Source organism: Acipenser ruthenus, unplaced genomic scaffold (genome assembly GCF_902713425.1).
Source record: "Acipenser ruthenus unplaced genomic scaffold, fAciRut3.2 maternal haplotype, whole genome shotgun sequence".
Classification (NCBI taxonomy): Eukaryota; Metazoa; Chordata; class Actinopteri; order Acipenseriformes; family Acipenseridae; genus Acipenser; species Acipenser ruthenus.
Window position 1 is genome coordinate 13,282 of NW_026708692.1, and position 25,875 is coordinate 39,156.

General features: G+C 35.5%; 1 protein-coding gene across 2 annotated transcripts; it reads left to right on the top strand.

The window, feature by feature from the left end:
* The first annotated feature begins 12,584 nt into the window (after positions 1-12,584).
* Positions 12,585-25,791, top strand: LOC117971095 (uncharacterized). Of its 2 annotated transcripts, XM_059021564.1 has the most exons (5): positions 12,585-12,664; positions 16,521-16,579; positions 17,918-18,205; positions 22,263-22,520; positions 24,308-25,791. In XM_059021564.1, the coding sequence occupies exons 2-5, from the start codon at positions 16,531-16,533 to the stop codon at positions 24,424-24,426; spliced, it is 714 nt and encodes a 237-aa protein (XP_058877547.1). In that variant the 5' UTR covers positions 12,585-12,664; positions 16,521-16,530; the 3' UTR covers positions 24,427-25,791. The 2 variants fall into 2 exon arrangements, with proteins under 2 accessions (XP_058877547.1, XP_058877546.1); XM_059021563.1 differs by lacking the exon at positions 12,585-12,664 and having other exon boundaries at positions 16,295-16,579.
* Positions 25,792-25,875: the final 84 nt, after the last annotated feature.

The window sequence follows — 25,875 nt, forward strand, 5'->3', positions numbered from 1 at the left end:
TTTTATTTTTAGTTTATTTAATTCTAGGTGATGCAAAACTTTTGGCCATAGCTGTAGTACCAAATAATCATGTTTTAAAATGAAGATACATGTTTGCAAAAGCATGTGTTTCATTCAGAACCGCGCATCAGAGACCTGTATAATGAATGGATGTGCATGCTGGTTGAAATGTTAGTATTGTGTTAGCTACAATTACTGTAAAGCTGCCTGCACTGTCTCTCAATTGTAGAGTAGGCGGGGCCATCAGAGTTTACAGTTCTTATTGTCACGTGACTTGACTGGAACGTGGAAGCGTGTTAAGATCTCCACGTAGATTCAAAAGCATCAGAGCAGTGTTAAGACAGACATAGAGAAAATTAATGAAAACTCCTGGGGCCGGTTTTTCAAAGCGTGTAATGTGGATTACATTTATCCAGATTATAAATAATTACGAATACGAAATCTCTTTTTTTTTTTAACATGCATCAAAACTGATTGCAATTATATATTTAAAAAAAAAAGTTTAAAATAATTGAAGTTACATTTGACGTTTTTTATTCTTTAAAACAAGATAAGGAGTGTCAGTAAGTATGTTCAATAGTTTTCTTTACTAAAATATAAGTCTTATTGTGTCCAAAGGTAATGAATTATATTATAATTAGACAGCAGCAGAACAGTCAAAGAATGTAGTATTGCCACAGCGACACAAGGTGGCAGCATAGACAACCAAAAAACACAAACATTCACACGCTTTATTATCTTTTTTTTTTTATTTTTATTTTTTACTATATTCCAGTTACAAACTATGCATAAAGACACAACATATCAGATAAAACATACAACAAGTTTAGCTCCACTGATGAACGTCACTTTATTATATATTTAAGAAATATTATCAAAGCAGCACCCGCACACACGGTGTTAATGCATGCTGTTAAACTAGTTTGTGTCCCTTGTGTAATAAACTGCGCGATGCGTTTTCCTCTCGCGGGTCACACAGCAGACGACATTTAGGTGCCAGATTGGTATAGAATTGTTTTCAATCCAGAATTAATGCAGAGAACGGCGATGTCGTCTTGATCTGTGAGCCTGCAAGACAAAGAAAAAAAACCTTCACTTTACAAACATTCCGCCTGCCTGTCTGTCTGTCCGTCCGTTACCAGACAGTGTCTCTGTCTGTAGAAGCCCAGCTGTGGCAAACTAATGCCTGACCCGTTGACCTGTTCTATAAACATTGCGTCTAAATAAAACCGCAGAAAATACAGTATGACTTCATTCGTAGACACGATACAAAGAAGCAAGAATGCTAAATCCAATTTTAAAAAGTTACGTAATACAAAAGATAATATTAATATCCTATCCTATACATGTATTGAAATATTATTAGCGTTCGGATCTAATCCTACGCAGACTGCACTGTCCGTTTTTTAAACTCTTACCTTGGCTAACTCCTTTTGCATCTCATGAAGTCTCTCAACTGCAAAACACAGAAACATACATCAGCTTTTAAGATAGAAGGAAACACTGTTAAAAACACACACACACACACATTCATTTAGAATACCCGTATAGCCTATTTGTAATAACATTACATTCAAATATATGATGGTAAAGTATATTTGTAGGTATTTTCCGACCAATATGTTTTGATATAGTTTATTTTTACTGTGAACAAAAACAGCCATTAGAACTGTAATTGTTTTTACGGTGATTTCTAGTAAATAGCTTTGAGGATATATGATGAGGGTGGTAAGATATCGTATACGCCATACAGCAATGTGCATTGTATAAAGGTACTGGGCCATATTATGTTTAATACAATCTAATATAAGTTAAATAGCAATGGGCTTTATAGCGTTGGCCCGCATGGCGCATTCTCTAAGAGATCCCATTACACGCACTTTGTCTTTGCGATCTAACCCATGTTGCTCTTTCGGCCTCCGGTGCCTCGTTTTGTTTAGATGAAGCGCCATTCTTATCACGATGCGTCCTGTATGTAACGCATATAAAGGGAAAGCTCTATTTAAAGCTCTCTGGTTTCATACTGAACCCCAGTATCCTCTGGTTCAGTGTGTGGGACCCAAAGAACGGAAAGGGCATAAGGTGTATTTAATAATACATCATAATAATACCTTTTTTTACAATATTCTACTACAATGATTCAATAATGCTGAACTATTGCGATACATATTATGGTTGAAATGTGTAAATTAATATCCGTACCGGTAAAAATAAATAAATAAAAAAAAAATACCACGCACCCTGTTTTGCTTTAAATAAGCACAGCGACACCACAGCGAAGAAAATGAAGAGGCAGCTCAGTCTAATATTCCACGGCAGCAATGCGGGATCAAACCCGTGTGCAGAAGACCCACTGTCCTGGTTTTCTGAAAAAAACGGAAGAAAGTTGTGAACAGGTTTTATTTTTTTTTTTTTTTACAGATTGCGGGAAATAAACGCTGGAGTGATCAAGCAGAGAACTAATTTGCCTTGGGAAATAAACTGTAAGCGCACTGTACAGAATTTTGGGTTTATTTGTGAGCGATTAATGCAGGTTTCACGGTATCTTTATATATTCTGAATTTGTGTTCATTTGGATATAAAAGGTACCAAAACGAGAGCACCGTCCATCGTATGTAATGTGACACTAATTAAAAGTGTAAGTATAGCAAACAAAGCTGCGTTTTCAACCTGCATAGTGTGTGTTTATTTGATGTAGAACAAATCTTGTGTGAGTGGACTTGCCACGCTTAACTTTCACAAGACAGCAACAACGACAACAATAATAATAATAATAATAATAATAATAATAATAATAATAATAATAATAATAATAATAATAAATGGATTTTCTTTTTTATGCATAAAAAAATTTTATGAAAATTTTTTCTTTCCTTTGTCAACGAGGCGCAGCCGAAAAGTTGGCTTATTTTGATTCATTTTCTTAAAAACGTATACAAAATAAAAGCACGTACGTTTCTTATGCAATAATATCTTTCCTTTTGCTCTGGTCCCGCATACAATGGCCCATGAGCTAACTGTAGAAGGCAGTGGAGCTCCTACCTTTACTTCTTGGGTAAACAGCCAGCACCGACCCGTTCCCGGTTCTTGTCCCCGCTGACAGCAGCTCTACCTCGCAGTAATACACGCCGGAGTCATAGGTATGAGGGTGGAGCAAGTACAATGAAGCGTCCTTGTTCGTCCTGAATTCATGCGATGTGACGACTCCAGCTGAGTGTGTTTCATTGGAAACCTCGCTCCTCTTCCCATCGCTCCGGACCCGGTACCACATAAAGGACCCGATTCCAACCTGCCCGCTGCTGGTGTTGAAAGCGCACCCAAGGCGCGTCCTGTCTCCCGCGGTTGCATTGACCTCTGGCTCCTGGTAAACCTGGAGCTCCTCGGCAAACACTACAGAAATATAAGCTGTAGAAAATGTATGAGAAATATATGAGAAATGTAAATACTTCACATAAGCACCGTGTGGGGATTCAGAAACATTATCATGGAGCTAAATATTGTGCGCGTTGTGTAATATTTAAAACTCGAAACAAATATTGTTTCACCAAAATGGAATATGTATTTACAGTAAACTTACCCTGAAATGTGAATTATGACGCTGCTATAGAGTGTCAAATAACAAAAACTATGATCACTGTGTACTGTTATTTCATTTTAAGAACATACAATTACAAAAATCAAGTTCTATTCATCACACGTGTTGCCTGTTTTTAAAATGAAATAACAGAACACAGTGATCATAGTTTTTTGTTATTTGACCCCCAGTTCCAATGTTAATGTAGAGTACACATTTGATTACAGTATAGAGTGGAACACTGGCTCGATACAGTGGGAAATACTATTTTACAAAAACACTGCAAATACACTGCAACATGTAAGCTTTGGAGTAAACGGATAGTTCCATTCACGCAGAAGATTATAGCTGTAATAGAAACTCTTTCACATTACAATTCTCATCCATTTCTTAAACAGCGTGACCATAGTGCTATTGAATCAATTATTCGGTATGTGCCGCGAAACCAGCGAGCCCATTGCATGACAATACACTACAATCCTGTTACTGGTTCGGTAACTAAAGTATAATTACAATATATTGCTCTTGTCTTCCAATCTCTGCGATTGTTACATTTGACACAACTGTATGTTAATGTCTGTGTTTATTCCACATTTTGATAATGTCAAAAGAGAGACATGCTCAATCCTTCAAGCTTATGAGGAATGTGTCCGCGATCAAGCTACACACCTCCGTGAGTGGAGAGGAGTTGAAATGAAGGAAGAGTGGATACAAGATACGACCAAGACTGTGACAGAGGGGTCCTACCATACTTTCATAAAATACAATGTATTAAAACGCGTTTCAAATGAAACGCAGGTAATGTTCAAAGACAATGTGCGCTTTCAAAATATTTTCCATATCAAAACATGTTCTAATTGTGAAATATGTACGTATTAAATATAAAAATCATGAACGTTAACACACACACACACACACACACACACACACACACACACACATATATATATATATATATATATATATATATATATATATATATATATATATATATATATATATATATATATATATATACACACACACAATGTGTGTGTTTATTAATGTGAGTTTGCAATACGCTGAATTTATAAATAGGATGACTTAAACTTTAAAAAAAAAAAATCCTTAAAGTTAAACGTTGTCTATTATAACACGTTTGACTTTACTTGCACCGAAAATGCACTTTGGCATCGAGAGGAGCAAGCAAGGCCCCTATTCTCTATTCTTATCAGTAATCCTGCGCTTTCAAACAGGGCAACGACACTATTAAATGTATTGTTATGTTACTACATCAATCGCAAAAAATAAGTGTCACGGAGACATTTATAGAAATGAACCTTTTTGTTCATTTTTAAATGTTTTACTGTTTTTAGTTTAAACCGTGATTATGCTGCACATAAACTTGAGCACAACTGCATTGCATATATTATAGTAAGAGTCACGATTGCATGGGCTGCGTGCTAAAACCGCTACTGCTTCTAAATCAATTAGCCTACATTTTCCTATAACCGATGGATCTGTATTGTAACAATAGAAATTGTGGAATTTAATTGAAGTATATTAACACGGAAAGCTTCGGTTTTAGTCTTTCATATGATAAATGTAACCAGATCACACTCAAATATGCGCGGGATTTAAAACAGATTAATACCGTTTTTGTTCTTGTATATATATTTAACTTGTCACTCGGTTTTTCGTAAACAGTTTAAAAATAAATAAAACCCCAAAATTAGAACCCCAAGTAATATATGAAAATATATTTTAAGTTTTATTGTAGCTGTATTTTTGGTAAAGTCCATGCATTTCCATGCATCAGATATATTGTAGAATATATTTTCCAAATGTATTTTGATATGAGACGTGCATATATTAGGAAAACCGTTACAGGTTACATTTGATAATAGTATACTAAATATATGTAAGTACATGGCGTATTTTCTCGTGCATTCAAGATTTAGATTATAAAGAGAAAGTTATAAAACACACCAACGCGTTATTTATGTATGTGTGTATTTATCATAAACTTTAAATAGAATGTCATATTTTTAAACCGTTCTCTTCAGACATTTTGAAAGGAGAGAAAACACTGAATAACAAAAGAAAAACAGAACGATAAGTAACCCTGTGCTTACGCGCGTTCATCGGGGTGTTTCTAATTTGGTTACTTGGTTAAAGACTCTGAAATAGGACCATGTGGCGCGTTATTATCGAAATAGATGTTATTGAATTTCAGAAGGATTTGCTTTACCTGTTTCCAAAGCGAGGATCAGTATAATAAAGCGTTTGGCAGCGTCCATCCTTGGTCGTTGCTCGAGTCGTTATCTATAAATCGATTCATTTCAGGGTCTGGTAACACTAAAATGACTCGATGACCTCATGGAATGTGTTGAGGTAAAAACAGAATCACACCTCAACGCCGTGCTGCAGTTGTTATCGTGTTGTCTATCTGTACATACGACCATTTCCTCTAATTTACCATTATCTATCTATCTATATATATATATATATATATATATATATATATATATATATATATATATATATATATATATATATATATATATATATATATCTATATATATATATATATATATATATATATATATATATATATATATATAGTAAATATAATGAGTTTATTCACCTGGTGTAAGATAAGGTAGCAAATTAAAGCTATTTACGTCTGAATAAAATAAGGTTTATTTGAAATAGGTAAACAGTCTTTAAAATCGATACTTTATTATTATTATTTATTTCTTAGCAGACGCCCTTATCCAGGGCGACTTACAATTGTTACAAGATATCACATTATTTTTACATACAATTACCCATTTAAAAAATTGGGTTTTTACTGGAGCAATGGTGTGTGTGTGTGTGTGTGTGTGTGTGTCTGTCTGTCTGTCTGTCTGTGTGTGTGTGTGTGTGTGTGTGTGAGTGTTTGTGTGTCTGTGTGTGTGAGTGCCTGCATGCCTGTGTGTGTGTGTGTGTGTGTACAAGGTATGGGGCTCTATTTATTATTGCTGGTTTTCAGATTACGCTGTAGTTCATTTTCTAAGTAGTAGATTAAAGATCGTGTTTTTTGTTTGCAGCTTTCCTTCAACAACTTACGTGCACTTGATTTAAAAATGTATCACGCCGTACTTTGTTTTAGATCGATTCATTATTTCAATTGCTCTAATCTACTACTATTTTATAAACGCAAGAGATATATTAATAGAAAAGCAGAGGAGAAAATAGAGAGGAAGCCATTCGGCCCATCTTGCTCGTTTGGTTGTTAGTAGCTTATTGATTTCAGAATCTCATCAAGCAGCTTCTTGAAGGATCCCAGGGTGTCAGCTTCAACAACATTACTGGGGAGTTGGTTCCAGACCCTCACAATTGTCTTCATACAGGATCGTCTTCAGTTTCATGCACTATATAAATGTACCAGATGGTTTGATCATTTTATTTAAAAGCATATGCATGTAACCTGTGTATTATCATTAACTTTTTTTTTTTTTTTTTTTTAATCAAATTACCCTGGTTTCCACGATGGTCGGATCCTGTCGGATCACCTTCAGATCGGCTTCGGTTAAAGTGAATTTTCTGCATAAGGGGGTCACTGGCAAGACAAGCCCAAGCTGAACACGAAAAGATTTGGGGTTTCTAAAAATGTAAATTGTGTGACATGCTATACAAATGTATCGTGTTTTTCCTATTTTTTCTGCTATGTACTGTACAGTGCTTTGCGATACTTTTATATAAAAAGCGCTATATAAATGCAATAAATAAATAAATAATATAACATACATAATTTATATCAGTAAATAAACAACCAATATCAAAGTACTTTTTAATAGTTCTATTATTATATAATTAAAATATGTGTTATGTTGGCCTTTGATCATTCAGTAGGCCTATTATTTTGATCGACACACACACACACACACATTATGCTCAATATTTTAATTTATGTGTGTTTTTTTACATGCATTTATGTTTGTATTTTGTTTTATAATTCACTGATGCTGAAAATAGAATGTATTTAAAAGGTGGGCAAAAAAAACGGAATATTCTACAATTTAGCATTTGCTGTTTTTCGGTAAATACCTATTTTTAGACAGCGGAATACCGTAAAATAAACTTTTTTTAACTGTAAAAAATACAGTTCTAGTTACACACACACACACACACACACACACACACGTTTGCATTCCTATATTTGTGGGGACTTCTCACTATATTTTTATTTAGGCCTACTATTTCTAACCAGTCAGACAAAACTCCACACAGGTTGAAAGTCGACAACAAACTAAATATTTTGACACAAAAGGCATATTTAGTTCTTTAAAAAGTGTTTACAAAGTGGAGACGTCCCAACAACGTCGTTTTTTCAGGAGTTACTATCTTTGTGTGGACATTTTCTCAATTTTTGTCCGTACATTGACAGTAATACCAGTCCATACACACACACACACACACACACACACACACACACACACACACTCATACACACACACACACACACACACACACACACACACACACACACGCATATTTGAGAAATACACTTATTAACAGGCTCTCGGCTGAGACTTCCCAGGCCGGGCCCTTGCCCCAGGGTTCAGTTGCTTAGCAACTAGTGTGAAAAGAGGATGTGGTTACTATGTAGTACTTTAGTCGTTTAGAGGGTCACAAGAGTGAACAAAATACAACCAATGAACACTGCAACGGCTTGCATTAGGCTACATTAAAACCAATAGCAACTCTGTATCCAAGGTGTGGATTAGTAAGTGTGAACACGCTGCGTGTGGTTTCAAGTGCGGGGAGGCATTGCAGAGGTACAGGCAGCATCTGTGCGATTCCTTGACAGACATTTCTGTCAGTGTTTTGTTTCCAACCACAAAACCACCGTGCTGTCAAAGACGCGATGTTGTACATTTCTTTTTCACAAAGCACCTTATGTCCCACGATGAAGACACGCGTGTTTCAGTCGAGAAAAGCCTTTAGAAGATAATGATCGGTTTGCTTGTGTAAACGCTTTTCTGAAAGCGACGTGCTGGCCAGGAGCTAGTTTCAGAAAGAACTTCAACAACAGTAACCCGCTAAACCCCGTTTAATTCATTATGAAAGAACACAAATAAGCAAAACGAAAGTGCCGTCTTTTAAACATTCTGAGCTATCCGAGCTTATATCTGCAAAACTATACCAACCTGAGACTCTAACTATAACACGCCAGCTACAGCCTGCTAAAGTGTTACTGAAGTGCTTGTGAAGATGGCCTCCCATAATCTGCGTTTAAAAAGAATACTTCACATGTTCTACATATTCATAATATTATTTACTGTTTAACTCATGTTACGAATAGCCTACTAAGACCTTGGGAATTGAAGTGGATTCGCAGTTTAGACACGTACCGTCAATAGATTTACCGCAGTGTAAGTTCCACATTTGTTCAATGCCAGTATAGCTTCTATGTTAACATAACCTAGCCAGATAAAGCTGACTGCTACTTTTCAGTAAGCTTCTCCTGACACAATAAAATAGAATTAACGTTACATTTCTGCAGGAGAGATCTTATCCCCTACCTCCTTTAACAGAGTTCCAGCCAAGACTTGGCAATCAGTTTCTTAACTCTTCGCACTAACAATATCAGTATTGCCCCCCCCCCCCTTTAATCGAGTACTACCCAAAGCTTTACATTCACTCACATGTCAGTGCCACGAATATCATCACTGCCCCTCTTAAACGGAGTGCTAAAGCTTTAAAGTCTATTCCCTGACCTCTTGTTAGCACTAGCAACATTGTAATTGGTTTTAGTGCGTGTGTGTGCGTGCGTGCGTGGGTGGGTGCGTGCGTGCCTGCGTGCGTGTGTTTTACTCAAAATAACCAACTTCCCAACAGTTTTGATATGTTTAACATACCTTTGTCAAGGGAAAGTGTGTTTGAAAAACAACAGTGACGTATTTTATGCTTTTAATGCCATGGCACATACAGTCACTTATTTCTGTTTAACTCTATTAGTGTGTTTGTGATGTCATTTATTGCATCGTTAATGATGAAACAATCTTCTATTCCATTTAACCCTTCAGGTATCGTGGTATTGAGTCTGTCTATCCATTCATTTTCCTTTATGTTATGTTGATTTTTGGTAAAGTGTGGATCTATTATTTTTATGATCTCTTAATCCTACAAGTCCAGGTGATGTAATGCTTTTGGCCACAGCTGTACAAAGTGTAACTGGAGGAGCGGTTCAGAAATAGCGCTGCTGTTCTCATTTATGTTTATCATTATTACTCAGCGCATACAGACTGTGTGACTGTCAGAACAATTTCCCATCTAAAGTCATTCATCTTACATCCACGCACGCACGCACGCACATGTTTGCATTCACATTCCTATATTTGTGGGGACTTCTCATTGACTCTTATTTTTATTTACAATTTCTGACTCCAGTCAGAGAAAACTCCACACAGGGTAAAAGTCGACTGCAAACTAAATATTTTGGCAGTGGCAAAGTGTTTACAAAGTCTTGCCCTTCTCCTCCAAACGTGTCTCTGCCTCTCCTCAACAAGAGCCAAATGTCTGCGCATCAGGAAGTGACCCACAGCAGCCACAGGTCTCTACAGGTGTGTGCTTTTAACTGCCACTGCTAATCAGAAAACAAATAGGTGGCGTCTCCAGGTACATCATTCAGAATCTGCTGTTTGTTTCGATTACTCGTTTTAACTTGCAAAGTTGCCCACGGCAGCAGCTGCACCCACCCTAGCCTGGCAGAATCACGTGACATTACAAAGTTATTTACTGGGTTGGCAAAACAAGCAGGAGAATAAGAGGAATAAGAGCTGTATTTTCATGGCTTATTTCACAGCGTATGACGGTCTGAAAAATAAGTATTTCAAGATACGTTGCGATTAAACATAATGTTTATTAAAGCACATCCAAATAGCGTTGTCGCATTCAGAATGATTATACAGCAAATGAGCCTATTTAAATGTTTACCAGAAAAAACAGAACATTGTAGAATATTTTTTATGTCCTTCTTGTAAATAATGAATAAAAATAAATGTTGTTTATTGTTATAAAAGTTCTTATTTAAACGGGTCCAGGAAAAAAAAAAAGTTTCAGTTTCAGTATGTGTTTCCTAAGCAGTGAGCTGGTGTTATCTTCGGTTTGTAAATATTACAACATGCATATTGTTTCTTTCTAATTTATATTTAACTTTCGGTTTGGTTTTCTTAATTATTTTTAGCAGAGTCGTGAAATAGCAACTTAACAGCAACTGTGATCCGCGCGGTTTCATTATTAGGAGAGGATAAGTCACCCAGTTGGCAGACAGAGAGACAGGCAGTCACAGCTTATACTATTGCTGTGAGATGCAGCTTTTTTTTATCAGCGTGAGAAAATAGATTGCTTTTAACCCGGGAAATATACAGAGAACTTGGACAATTAAATAATGGAAAAACGCTTCAGAAGACTATAATATTGTGAGGCAGCGAATTACACCGCCACAAAATAAAACGATGTACTTGTTACTGCAAGAGCCATTCTCCACAGCAAAGCAACAACACTGACGACTTTAAACACAGGGCTTTGATAACCACACACAACGACAGAACTAACACCGCGAATGCTGGAAAACATACGAGCGCAGAGAAGCCGACTTTGAGTGTGTGAGCGAATGTTTCTACTTTCAGACTACAGAACCCTGTTGAAACATATTTGTTAGCGCTTCATGTATGTAAATGCTGGACATGGTCATTTTCTTTTTTTCTTGTTTTACAAAACGGACATTTAATTTGTTTTGAAGTAAATTAAACGATGTTTTGATGGATCGGACCCACTACCCAACATTCAGATAACGAGCTAATTATTATTATTATTATTATTATTATTATTATTATTATTATTATTATTATTATTATTATTATTATTTATTAGCATATGCCCTTATCCAGGGCGACTTACAATTGTTACAAGATATCACATTATTTCATATTATCCCCATTATTTCACATTATACAAATATCACATTACCATATTTTTTATTTTTTTTATTTTTATTTATTTTTAGATGTTATAGGGAGGAACGCGTTTGCCGTCGAGACAATCGTAGTTTAATCTGTTGTAAAATCAGCCATTAACTGATCTTTATGCAAATACAAGTTCGATCTTGTATGAAGCAGCCGATTAGATCTTACTTTGATACATCAGCAAACCTGTTCAACCATCTTTCAGTTCCTGGACTTTTTATTTAAGTATTTATTTATAATAGGCGCGAATTTGTCCTGCAAATGTATATTTCATTTAAATGTATGAAAATTAGTCCCGGAAGTGACACATTTTTACACTATTACAATAGGCCAACATCAGTGAAGTTGAATTTCTGGGATATCGTTAGGTCTGAAATGCGTAAATCAATATCGGTAACAAATAAAATAAATAATAAAAACTCACCCCGTTTTGCTTCAAATAAACACCACCACGGCGCAGACAACGATCAAGCAGCCAGTCTAAAATCCACGACAGCAATTCGGGGTCAAAACCGTGTGTCCAACTGTCTTCAGTTTTCTTAAAAAAAAAAAAAAAAAAAAAAAAAAAGGCAAGGAAGTCGCGCAGGTCATGTGGACATAAAACAATACAAGACTATAATACCTGTTATGAATTTGTTTAGTTACTGATGGGTTTATTTTTGTTATTGAAAAGCATTTCCAACTACAGAAGCAACGTTGTATTCAGTTTAATATTCAATTTATATATTTTAAATTTACAGCAACAAAAAAACGTTAACACGCCACTTTAACCACTGATAATCAGAGGGGAAAAAACCTCTGTTGTCTCCGGCACATAATTTTGAATCTACTGCTTGTTTCGATTCCTCATTTTAAGTTGTAAAACACAAAGGACCTTTTCTGGAATACAAAACAAGACAGAGCGGCGGTGCTTTCCAAATGACAGTAGCCACAGTTATTTCCTTTGTTTGCAAAAAAAAAAAAAAAACCCAGGACATGCGCTTTGGTGATATACAACAACAGCTGTTGAGCCGAGCCTTCATAAACACACCTGTGTTCAATTTGGAACACGATTAGAAGTTCGAAGGTCCACCAGCTTGGAGAATTCTGGAATAAGGTATTTCTGCTTGCATATCCGTATACATGATCTGTGCTTTGTATTCATGTATTTATTTTATTTAAAATTCACATGAGCATTATTTGACACCGTTTAAATGTATATTTGGATTGTTTAAAATAAATATATGAATGTATTATTATATGCAAATTGTTAATATACTCGGAAGAGATGTAGTTTTATTATAATATTTTAAAACGCAAATGGTTCTCATAATAAGGTCTGGATTTGGAAGACCTGTAATTCTAAAGTATTTTTTTTTAATTGAAAGTAAATACTCTTCGCATTGTAGCAGTAAGCCTGTCTGTAAGATAGCCCTGTAATGTTTTCTTTTTGTTGCTGTTTCTGCAGATGCCACTGATTTTCCTGGTCGGTTTGTCCCCTAACTAATTTCCCATAATAATTAGGCTAATTATATTTTGTATTTTTAGGGCCCTATTCTAACTTGGTTTTGCGCTATTTATGCGCTGTTACACTAAAGGCTGGTTCACACTGGGCATACGATTCAGACGGACGCTACGAACGCATCAACTAACAACTCAGGAATTTAAACCGTGTTTGATGCGTGTCTTTCAGCAGCCTACGTACAGTGTTTACTGAAAGCGGGCTGGATAAATCGAGCGGGTCAGCTCAACCACCGGCGTAGATTTAGCTAGGGACGGTAGGGACATGTCCCTACCAATGTCAAGGGACCGTTGAATTGTCCCTACCAATAATTTTGATAAATCTGAAACGTCTTTTGTCAAGTCATTTTATCCGCTCCACAAAGGGTTAACTCTCTCAAGATCCCCCCCCCCTCTCGTTACTCCTCCCTCCTCCAAAAAAACAAACAAAAAAAAAATTTGATTGGCTTAGGCCCTTCCATAATGCATCACTGTAACACAGACTCAGTGCGCGGCTGAGGTCAGGGACCAGCAGAGTGTGCTGTTTTCATTGAAGTGCGAAAGTGCACAAGGACTCGGGAGTGAAAGGTAAATCTCCGGGTTTAAAATAAAAAATTCTAGCCATTCTTAAACGGTGTATATTGTGCCACAATTTTCACATTTATTTAAAAAAATAAGAATAAATAAAATCAGTTTAATTCGATATTTAGTTTGTGTTTGTTGGTTAATGCGTTGTCACATTATTTCAATCCTCCTCCTTCCTCCCCTTGTAACTAACTTACTCCTTGCTTGATATTTTTGTATCGTGTGTGTAAAAAGCGAACACGAACAGTGTATTTGATTGAATTGACAGTGTGACTATCTAGGCGGCTAAATAAATACACTATATTATATAGGCAGTAATAAAAAAAATATAAAAAGTCAAATTAATCGGGGGGGGGGGTCGGACGACGACAGATATACAAATAAATTTCAGTGCGGCGTGAGTAAAAAAAGACGCTCATCTGATGTTGCCGCTTGCCGGTCAGTCTCATATGAGTGTGACCCACTGACTGAATGAAAGCCAGGTGCCGGGGCTGAAGGTATTGTCAGGTCGTCAGCAACATAGTTTGAGTGAATAAACCTACCGACCTACCTACCTATTACGTTAGCGACCCATTGCTAGCTGCTAACCCCACGTCCTTGGTGGCTAGCTAGCTTGTTTCACAGCTAAATCATTATGTGTGTGTGTGTGTGAGAGAGAGAGTGTGAGTGTGGGTGTGCGTGAGCATGTTTTGATATCGTCATTCAACTCACGTTAGCTAATCACTTCAATTTGGCTTTAGGTGACAAGCATAATAGCAACCAAAAAAAGAAAGATGGACATAAGGAAGTTTTTTTTTTTACAAAAAGTCAAAGTGTAAGTAGGAAGATGTTATTAAAGTAAAACACAATTGGTAATGATTCTCATAGCAAATGAAAAAATAATTTACTAATGAAGTTAGCAGAGTCATACTTTCTCTTTAAACAGCATGCATCAATTTATCATTTTATCAGGCGAGTGAAGCAGTGCAACCTGGTAAAAGCAGTACAGAGGCAGGTGGAGCAACAGGGTTGCAGGTGAGGTCTGTAATGGCTTAGTGATTATAACAGTGAAAGTGTTAGACTCAGTTTTGAGATATATTATTGTTTGAGGCACATTGTGATATGATAGTAGGCTAATGCTGTATGGTAATACTCAGCAAATAAAGTTAGCATAGCCATATATTTTCTCTCTATATGGCATGCATCAGTTTATTATTTTATCAGGTGAATGAAGCAATGCACCCAGGTACGAGCAGCAGCACAGACACAGGAGAGGCAGGCAGAGCACGTGAGCGTGCATGTGCTCATGCTTGTAGTGGCAGGGGTAATGGTAGCTTACAGTAAGGCTGGGATAGGTTATAATTCAGGTTATTAGTAATTCTATAGCAGGGATGTCAAACCAGCTTCCAGGAGGGACACTTTATCATAGTGTTTTAAGTGTATACCAGCCAACTTCATGTCAATCAGATTGTCCTCGATTCATGTCCAGCATTCATTTCAAGCCACCAGAAGTTACCATTTAACAGCTGTCTCCTAAAAAATTTCTTCCCGGGGGGGCATGCCCCGGAACCCCCCTAGCGACCGTGACTCTGCCCCCCTAAAAAATTGTGTCCCCACCAATGTTCAAACCAAACCTACGCCCTTGATTCAACAAAGTCTGAGTGAATGGCAGTGATTTTACCATTAAACTAATGGTGGTATTTGCTGTCAATCACACAATATTTTTTTTGGATCAGCTGTTTATAAAAAAGAGGCGCTTTTTATACAAAAAGTGTTGTTTTTTTGCAAAATCACACAGCCGCTTCTTCATTAACTCTCTCTCTCTCTCTCTCTCTCTCTCTCTCTCTCTCTCTCTCTCTCTCTCTGTTTGTTTGTTTGTCTATCTATCTATCTAACTACATTGTGGTTAATTCATAAGAGACAAAAATCAGATCAGCATGTTTTCATTTAAGCTCACTGGCACCTGGCCAGCAGGGTTCGCTGTAGCGCGAACCGGTTAACTATCTCTACGTACTTTACTATAGATATCTGTCTATTCCATTCGTGCCACCAGTTGAAAGGGAGCTACACCTGTGCTTTCACAGAGATGATGGTCCAGTTTTGTGGCTGTCGTTCACAAAAACATAATGACAGGTTTTACAAGCAGCGAATCCAGTCACATGTTCATTATTTTCATATGCTATGATTCCAAAAGTATTCCACACTTGTGATTCACCTCGCGCACGATTACACGATATAAACCCTGCGTTACCTTTTGCTTCACCTCGTCCACATGTACGTTTAATATCACCAAGCAGAGTCAGCTGACTCCCCCCCTAATAGCCTCCTGCTTAGTACAGGAAATACCGGTTAAAATTGTTAATAACAACAGCTTGCTTAAAGCACTGCTTTTTCCAGCGGAAGAAGGACTTGTAGTCCGAAATGTAAATACACCAGAAAAAGACAAAAAAACTCATTAGTCATCTTGTTTTCGTTCATTGCTTTGGGCAGGGGCGGTAGAATATGCCCATAGAAACGCCCCCCCCCTCACATTGCCGCAGTACTGAAACAGAGAACCAGCGCAAAAGCCGAGGCAGCGTCGGCGCGCAATGCGTTATGGGTACACGCAGCAGCAGCAGCAGAGACAGCGGAGCCCGGTGATGTCATTCTATATTTTCAGACACTGGGATCTTATTGGCTAGAGTGGTGGTGAAATACTCCCTGCTACTGTTTCAAACAGCAGCAAATACGAATACATGAACGTTTACTTTTAATATTATTACTTTATTCATCAGCTACAGAAGCTTTTTTTTTTAAATCTATTTTTTGTTCGAAAGTAATTTCGTTGAAGATTTCACTGCAACTCCTAACATGATGAACAACGCATCGAAGACGTTTTTTTTTAAATCTATCTTTGTATTACTATATAGTGTTATTTGTATGGAGGAACTCTCCCGCCCTGAGCTGAGACCCAACGATGCTCAATCTGGTAGGCCGAATGGAATTGTACAATAGAATATTATTTCTGTATTTATTATTATTATTATTATTATTATTATTATTATTATTATTATTATTATTATTATTTAGTCATTCAGCAGACGCTTGTATCCAAAGCAACTTACAGAGACTTGGGGGTGAACTCTGCATCACAACTGCTGTTGCAGAATCAGAGTCTTGATTCGATAACAACAACAAAAAAAAAACAGATGAAAGATATCAACGGTATATAGAAGCAAAAAAACGGATTTATCTTCCATTTACCTTTATTTTCATTCTTTGGAGTATATACTTTGACACAGAAAAAAAAATCATGTTTACCAAATAAAAAATAAATAAATAGTAGTATGAGATTAAAACATTTTGCATACGATGTATTTATTAATCCTTTAGTAAACAAAACAAAGTACTTTTTAAAATAATGAAAGTATACACGTTAGAAAAATATATTTCATTTCAATGTAATAGACAGTAATTATAAAGTCTTGAAGCATTTCTTAAGCTTCCATTGTAACTGTCTTGTTTGTAGAAAGTATAATCAGAAGTAGTTATGTAGTCGTGTTATTGCGAATTGGTTAATTTTCTCCTGATTGGGGTCTTTCAAGACTGTGGTAAAGGTATATGTTAATCGTCCATTTTATACAAACGATATCTGGGTATTTTAGAAAAACAAAATGGTGCAATACATGCACAACTTCATTTGATGCAGAGGAAATGAAAAATACTCCCCAAATCATTCATTTATTATTATTATTATTATTATTATTATTATTATTATTATTATTATTATTATTATTATTATTATTATTATTTAATCTTAAAGGCCAGTCAAGACTGATTACAGTTGCATATAGTCTTGGTCGATCTTTGTTAAAGTTATATATTGTTTTATAAATCAGTCATTCTTTTACATCGAATAATAAACATTAAAAAACCCAGACGCACGGAATATACATATTTTAATACATTTAATTTCTTAATATAGGCTTTTTTTCATGAACTGATAAACAAAATGATGTACTGTTTTTTTTATGTTTTCGGTCCTTTGTATAGGCCTACTTTATCCAAACAGTATCAAAGTTAACAAAAAAGTTTAAGACACACATTTTTACACTAAATAAAAATGAAGCGTCGTATTAGGAAATTATTATGAATCAGTAATTTAGCATACGCTTCTATCCAGAGCGACTTACTTCAACTACCGCAAAAATCTAAACACATTTTTGAAACCCAGATCTAATAAATAGGGCCTGCTCGTGTGCTTTTTTTTGTGTTTGTTTTTTGTTTTAATTAATATTTCATTAATATTGTATTTGTTTCTTTTTAGGTGCTGAGGAAAGGCGTGCAGTGATTGGAGACGATTTCACGTTTTCTCTACGTTCAAATAAATCAAACCTGCAGGTTGAGTTCAGGCCTAAATCTGAAGAAAGTGTGCACGTGTGGTTTGTCATCAACACCACCGTGAGATGTGACTTCAAAGAGTATGAGCGGAGAGTGTCAGTCCGAGACAAGGTGTTACACCTGAGCAGCGTGACCAAACGAGACGAGGGGTCTTACACTGTCTGGGAGAAACGATCGAGCAAGGCTGTCCAAAACGTCCGTCTCTCCGTGCAAGGTGAGGATACGGTACCGCAATGCATTAAGGTAGATAAATACATACACGACTGCCAAAATAAATAAATAAACACATACAAATGCAAACTACACCGAGATTTTATATGGAAATTATTTACGATTAAATGTCACATCTCAGTTACGTCTTAAGAGGCGGCAAAATGTGAAGATTCTAAGACATTACAAGATACAAATGAAATAATATCGCGGGTCCTGAAAGCAGGCTATGTTTCTGGCATTTGAAATAATTATGTTTTGTTTCACTTTCCACTAGCTGCAAAGAAACAAGGTAATATAATAAACAAAAAACAAAAAAAACACTGACGGCATCAATTGTCTTTCATTAAATTAAAAAAAATACTAGTAGTGTTCTTGAAGTACAATTTTCATAGCATCATTAAGCCAACTTTGTGGAATTTTTCTCACTCAGTTTGATGGCATTCCACACCATAGCTTAGGCCTATATTGTCCAGATATATTTGTGTTGTTTGCAATGTACCATGTCTTAAATACCCCCTTGATATTGTATTGTACTGCTAATGCATGTACCGTGCATCAGAAACTACATTTTTGTTTGTGTATGAGTTATTTTCTAACACGAAAGAGGGCCTACAACTAACGATATGGATGGGTTCGGTTCACAAATTCTTGACTTTAAAAAATATTTTTTTGTATATCTATATATATATATATATATATATATATATATATATATATATATATATATATATATATCTATATATATATATATATATATATATATATATATATTTTAGCTCAAAGAGCCAGCTGCCCAACGTTTCGATATGTTGTACATATCTTTCTCAAGGGAGCCTGTGTTTGAATCCAAACATTGGAGGTATTTATAGGTTTTTGACGGCATGACAACTACTTGTTATTGTTTACATTCAAATTAATGATTTATTCTTACATGATGTAATGGTGTTCTATATATTGTGACATCATTTTTACTTCTATCTTTGAATCTGTATTAATTCTAATTAACAGTACTTTACATAAACTTATATTTTTATTATATCATGCAATGCTGGCTCTGAGGATCAGTCTAGATTTGGCCTCCCCAGCGCATCAGCATGCACAACTTTTGAATGAATTTTGTTTATTTATTTAAATGTTATATATTTATTGAAGTTAATTAGTTCATTCTTTTCTGTTGAGTCCGGCTGGCATAATCGTGTTCAGTCTATTTATCCATTTACTTTCTTTTATTCTTCTATATGTCGCATTGTCTAATTTGAGCTGTTCTAATACTACAAACTTTACATCATTTATGTCATGTCCCTGACTGGTGAAGTGCTGTACTATTGGTTCATTCATTTTTTTATTTCTAATTAACGAAAGGTGGTTCTGAATTCTTTTATATAAAGTAGTTCCAGTCTCTCCAACATATTTGATTTCATCACATTTTTCACAGGCTATTCCATAAACAACATTGCTATTTTTACAGTAGGTATTAGTTTTTAGTGGATATGTGGTGTTCTTATGTTTAATTATATTTTTACGGTTGTCTGTGTGTTTACACACTTTACATCTACTAGTGCATATGTTCGTAGAACCTATTTTGTCAATTATTCTTTTATGTTTACTGTGAACTAAAATATCACCTAAATTAGCTTCTCTTTTGAATGCTACAACTGGGGCCTTAAGAAATACTTTTTTTTTATTTTTCTGAATTATGTAGAATCCGCAAGTGTTTCCAAACTATCTTAGAAATATTGGGCAAAAGTTTAGAGTAAGTCATTATTAATGGGACTCTTTTGACCTTTTTATCTCTATTTTTATAATCTAGTAGATCATCTCTTTTTAGTTTATCCACTTTTCTTAACTCCGTCTCTACAATTCTTTCTTTGTATCCTCTTTTTTTAAGATTTGTTTTTAATACATTTCTTTGTTTTACATAGTCACTTTCTTTTGAGCATATTCTTCGTATTCTTATTCCTAGACCCTTTGGGATTGCCCTTTTAGTGTGTATCGGATGTGCAGAGGACATGTGTAAATACTGGTGCATGTCAGTAGGTTTACAGAAGAGGTCAGTCTCAATTGAACCTTCTTCAAGTTTTACTATGGTATCTAAAAATTCTATTTCTTTCCTTGTCCATCGAAGGTCCACCTTAATATTACTGTGTATTTCATTTGCCATTTTATGAAACTGGAAAAGAGATTCTTCTCCATGTGTCCAAACCCCAAAAATATCATCTACAAACCGAATGTATTCTAAAGGTTCTCTTTCTGATTTTCTAAGTAATTGTTCTTCCCATTTCCCCATGTATGTACTGGCAAAATGCATTCCTAATTTAGATCCTATTGCGGTACCATCGTTTTGTTTGTAATTCTTATCAACAAATGTAAAATAACTGTTTTCTAAAACTATGTTGATCATGTTCAGTACCTCTGCTGTAGGTATTGATTTATCTAGTCTATTATCTAGTGCTTTTTGACAAGCTTCTAAAGTTTCTTTACGAGGGACACTTGGGTACAAGGATTTTACATCCATGCAAAATAAAATTGTATTCTCTGGAAGGTTGTGTTTTATTGATTCAAGTCTTTTTAAAAAATGTGTTGTATCCTTAACATAGCTTGGTAATTTCTCAACGTGCGACCTAAGTTGTTTTTCTGCTATTTCAGCTATTATGTGTGTTGGATTATCAATTGTACTGACTATCATTCGCATAGGGTGATTTTCTTTGTGCATTTTAGGATTTCCTCTTGCTAGGCCTGTTCTTGCATTATGTGACTGCATGTATTTTTTTAATTCTTTTGATATAATGCCTTTATTGTATAGTCTCTCCGCAATTTCCTTAACCTCTTTTACCAATTTATTGATCTTATTGCTTTTAACTTCTTCATATGTATATGTATTATTTAATTCACATTCTACAGATTTCATATAGTCATCTGTGTTCATTATCACTATTCCTGAGCCTTTATCTGCTGGTCTTATCATTATATCATCATCATTTAACAACTCAGTCATAGCTTGTTCTTCAATATTGGTTAAATTAAGTTTACATCTTTTCTTTAGTCCTACTATTATTTCTTGTTTAACTACTTCAATATACATATCTAACCATTTATCTCTTCCATCCGGAGGAGTCCATGTGCTTGTACTATTAACCTTAATCCCATGTTCATAATTACCCTCTGAATCCGAGATATTTTCATTGAAAAAATATTCTGCTAATCTCATGCGTCTCTCCCACTCCTTTAATTCAGTGGCCAGTTTATCTTTATCGATGTATCTTTTAGTCGGTATAAACTTAAGTGTTTTACTCAGTACCGCTTTTTGGGATGTGGTTAAAGTTTTACTTGATAAATTGAATACTATGTCTTCTGTCTTATCTTTTGTGTATTTGGTACCATGTCTATCTTTGGGTCTCCTATCTTTCTGTTTTGAATTCTCTGTCCTATTCATGTTTAACTCTCTATTTTGCATTTTATTATTTACCTTAACCTGGTTTATTTTTACTGTTTTAGATTTATTTTGATTATCTTTCTTAATTATGCCACAGTATTCAGATTTTCTTCCGGTTTCATTGTCTTTAAATACAATAACTGAGAAATGGTTATTGTTGTATAAAAGATTAATTGGATCGTTCTTATTTTTAATATATTCTATTGTGCCTTCGTATTTAAAACAGTCCTTATTCTTTAAGTCTATGTATACGTGTATGGGCCTATTTAGGAGGTCTACAGCTGCCATAACTTCTGCCTCTGTAGCCCAAGAATCTATACTCCCATCACTTAATTTCATTTTTTCAATATGGGTCACTGAGTCGATGTACATTTCATATTGTTTTATATTGCTTTCCATTAGTTCTATTACATTATGTCTAATTGTTCGATGGTCATTTTGTGAACCGTATAAAACTACAGCTAAACATCTAAAGAAACAGTTCCCGTCCTTCTCTATTTGAACTATGTTGTAGTCGTCATAACTCTTATACTCGCATTGCTCAAGCATTCTATTCGAAAGTGTTTCTATATATATAATATATATTATTTGTCAAACACCTTTCCTCTGTCCCTTATACTGTTAGGTCGCAAGGAAAACGTCACACTGTCAAACGGAGGAACCAAGGAGATTCGACTCGACCGAAAAAATGTAACCGTGTGGTTTAAACCTAAGGGCGCTGTCAACTCCTCCATTGTCGATAGCGCAGCAGGGTTTGAACAGCACGTGTCTGTCCAGGATGGAGTGCTGACGCTGAGGAGCGTGACCAAAGAAGAGGAGGGGACCTACACCGTGCTGGATCCCGAGCAGCATGAGGTCAGCACCATCACTGTAACTGTGGAAGGTGAGCCCTTTATCACATTATTGAATTAAACGTCTTCCTGCAATATGATCTGTATGTCCCAAGCTGCTATAATTTAAGCCTGAAACATGCATTTAGCTACGAAATGACACATACAAGTGAAAGAGCATATTAGAAAAAAAGATGCTACAGCATCTCATGTCGTTATCAATTATTAATATGGTTAATTATAAATTGTGAATGGGAAATAAGTCTTTCTGTGTACAAATGCCATCTCGGTGTTTACACTTGGTATTTCTTGTAAAATATTAAGGCTGTATTTTTTTTTTCGCTGTAAAAAATGTCACGGCATTTGACGGCCTAAAATGGGTGTTTCAAGATATTTCACGATGAAACATATTTATTAAAGCAGAAAAAAAACAACGTTGTCTCATTGAAAACGGAGTTATTATACAACAAATGTTCCTAAATATTGAAATGCTTACATAAAAAAAAAAAAACAGTAAACGCTAGATTGTAGAATATTTCTGTTTTTTGTATGCCCATCTTTTAAAGACATTCTATTTTCACCATCAGTGAATTATCAAACAGCATAAAAACATAAATAAATAAATAAATGTTGAAATAATAACATACATGTGAAATGTCCCCTTCTTGTCCTGGACTGAGCGATCTTTAGCGGATAATATTTCAGATCTTTGTCTTTTCGTTGAAGACATTGTAAAGAAATCCTCTGTGCTCTATTTACCTGAAGCAAACAAAACTGCCTGCCAGGTTCCTGAATGCAGTGGAACAGATAGCGAGTCAATAAGCTGTAATTATGTATATTCACGCTATTCTTTCAGAAATGTAAATTGTTATGGGAAAATAACTACATATTACAGTAAATGGGTCATTTCAAGGAAATCGTGAAACCTGTGATAACTTTATTATTATTTATTAGCAGACACCCTTATCCAGGGCGACTTACAATTGTTACAAGATATCACATTATTTTTACATACAATTACCCATTTATACAGTTGGGTTTTTACTGGAGCAATTTAAGTAAAGTACCTTGCTCAAGGGTACAGCAGCAGTGTCCCCCACCTGGGATTGAACCCACAACCTTCTGGTCAAGAGTCCAAAGCCTTAACCACTACTCCACACTACTACCTATAACTGTGAAAAAATACAGCCTTAATTATCAGTAATAATAATAATAATAATAATAATAATAATAATAAAAATAATAATAATAATAATTCCTTTACTTAGGAATCATTCGGAAGATGCAGGTATCGCCACACCCCTAGAATCCCAAATTAAGATCAATGCAATTTAAAATTACATTTAAGAATTTATGATGCAAGCCTCATGCTTGCAAATCTTCTTAGGCAACCCTCATTTATACTTTTACATTACAACTATAATTATTATTATTATTTATTTCTTAGCTGACGCCCTTATCCGGGGCGACTTACAATTGTTACAAGATATCACATTATTTTTACATACAATTACCCATTTATTCAGTTGGGTTTTTACTGGAGCAATCTAGGTAAAGTACCTTGCTCAAGGGTACAGCAGCAGTGTCCCCACTGGGAATTGAACCCACGATCCTCTGGTCAAGAGTCCAGAGCCCTAACCACTACTCCACACTGCTGCCCTACTATAGCATTGAAATACATATCAACTCCAATTAAACATTTCCTCTGGAGCAATAGAATAGATGTGCGATTAAACACATTTCAAACTGTTATTCCAGAGACATTGTACAAGGAAAACACAAATAACATTGGTCTAAAGAGGTTAGTGAACCAGCAATGTATGTTTCTGTTATCTTACAGACTCAACTGGAACTGAAAGGAGAAGTCCCTTTGGCCTGATAGCATTTGCTGCCCTGGTCTTTATTCTTGTTGCTTTGTTAATGTGGAAGGGATTAAAACTCAGAACGAGCAACATGTAGAAATGCTATAGGCTTTAGCAAATTATTGTTGGGAGTAGATGGTGAGTGTATGGATGCTTTGGACGATAATGACGTTTTCAATGATCAGTTATTGGCTGTAAATTATCATGTTAATTTAGGCTGAATATTATGTACATTTTTTTGTAACATGTCTTGTTATTGAAAAATTGTGCACAAAGCAAATGACACTCAACCCTATTTTCACTGTTTTCATTTATGTATGTTTAACTACATGATAGTGTCGCAAGTAACGCTGAATCAGCTAGGCTGGTCAGTAAAATATTGACTCCTTTTGCATGGAGGATCTCAGTAGCTACAGCTGTTGGTTCATCAATTGAATCAGATTCAGTTGTATTGTGTCTGCCAACTGATGATGTGAGGCAGAACAGTAATTGGATACCAGAAAATATGAATAACAGTGAGTTTTGGCCTCCTTCAGTGTTCTGGATGGAAGGCGTACCTCGCAAAGTGACTCTGTGCAAACAGAAGGGAATGTATAGTAACAATGTGTACAGATCCAGAAAGGAGGTCATTTAGTGAAATGGGCACATCTAGGTAAATTGGAATGTGTAGAAGGTGTCCCAGCTAAACGTGTCCAAGTATCTTGTAGGTACGAAGTGAGGAAGATGGCGTCTCACACCTGTGATGCTAAACTTTGGATAAAGGGGCCTGTTGTCGTTTTCGCGGAACCAACCAGAGCTGAACCCGGCACAGAAGTTGAATCCTGCTGGGAACGCTGGGATATGCAGGACATGGACTAGGCAATTTCAAATATGGAATGTATTATAAAATGAAGTGTCAAAGATATTAGGAAGGATAAAGAAAGAGTATCCTTGTACCACCAGTAGGTGGCTCTCTTGCTCCATGAAATAGGTCAGTCCTCTCTTGTTTGGAATTACACATGTATTCAATTAAATACTTAGTAGTCTGAGATTCCCTAAGAAAATATATATAATGAACGATTTACCACTAGTATATCTTATCTCCAGAAAGCATGACGCTTGATAAAAAGCACCATTCTGGCTAAAAGTGAACGTTAATCTACAAATTTATGTCCTAAAAACACAAGATAAGAAGAGACTCTTTATGACCAAAAGATTAACTAACAAGCCAGAGGTCTTGAGAAAAAATCCTGTCTCGGCTGGATTTTGTATGAACAAAGAGAAGGGTCAAGCCTAGTTGAATGCAGTTATACTGGCCTATATTTGGATTTAAATCCTAAGAGGGATTCACCAAAATAATATTATAGCAATTGATAAACAGAGGTAAATTAATTGAAAGATTATCTTATAATGAAACAGGTTCAGTGCTAATTGACACTGTTTATAGTTCATAACAGTTATTTCATAAGATTAATAATATGTTTTAAGTATTTGCTATAATGAGAAAACATATTATTTAAAACTGACAAGTATTATTGCTTGTTCACGACTTTGCTGTAGTGATAAG

Coding starts and splice junctions, on each gene's coding strand:
- LOC117971095 (XM_059021563.1), top strand. CDS start 16,462: ATGATGAACAACGCATCGAAGACGTTTTTTTTTAAATCTATCTTTGTA. Junction 18,206..22,262: donor CGTCCGTCTCTCCGTGCAAG/GTGAGGATACGG, acceptor TTATACTGTTAG/GTCGCAAGGAAAACGTCACA. Junction 22,521..24,307: donor CATCACTGTAACTGTGGAAG/GTGAGCCCTTTA, acceptor GTTATCTTACAG/ACTCAACTGGAACTGAAAGG.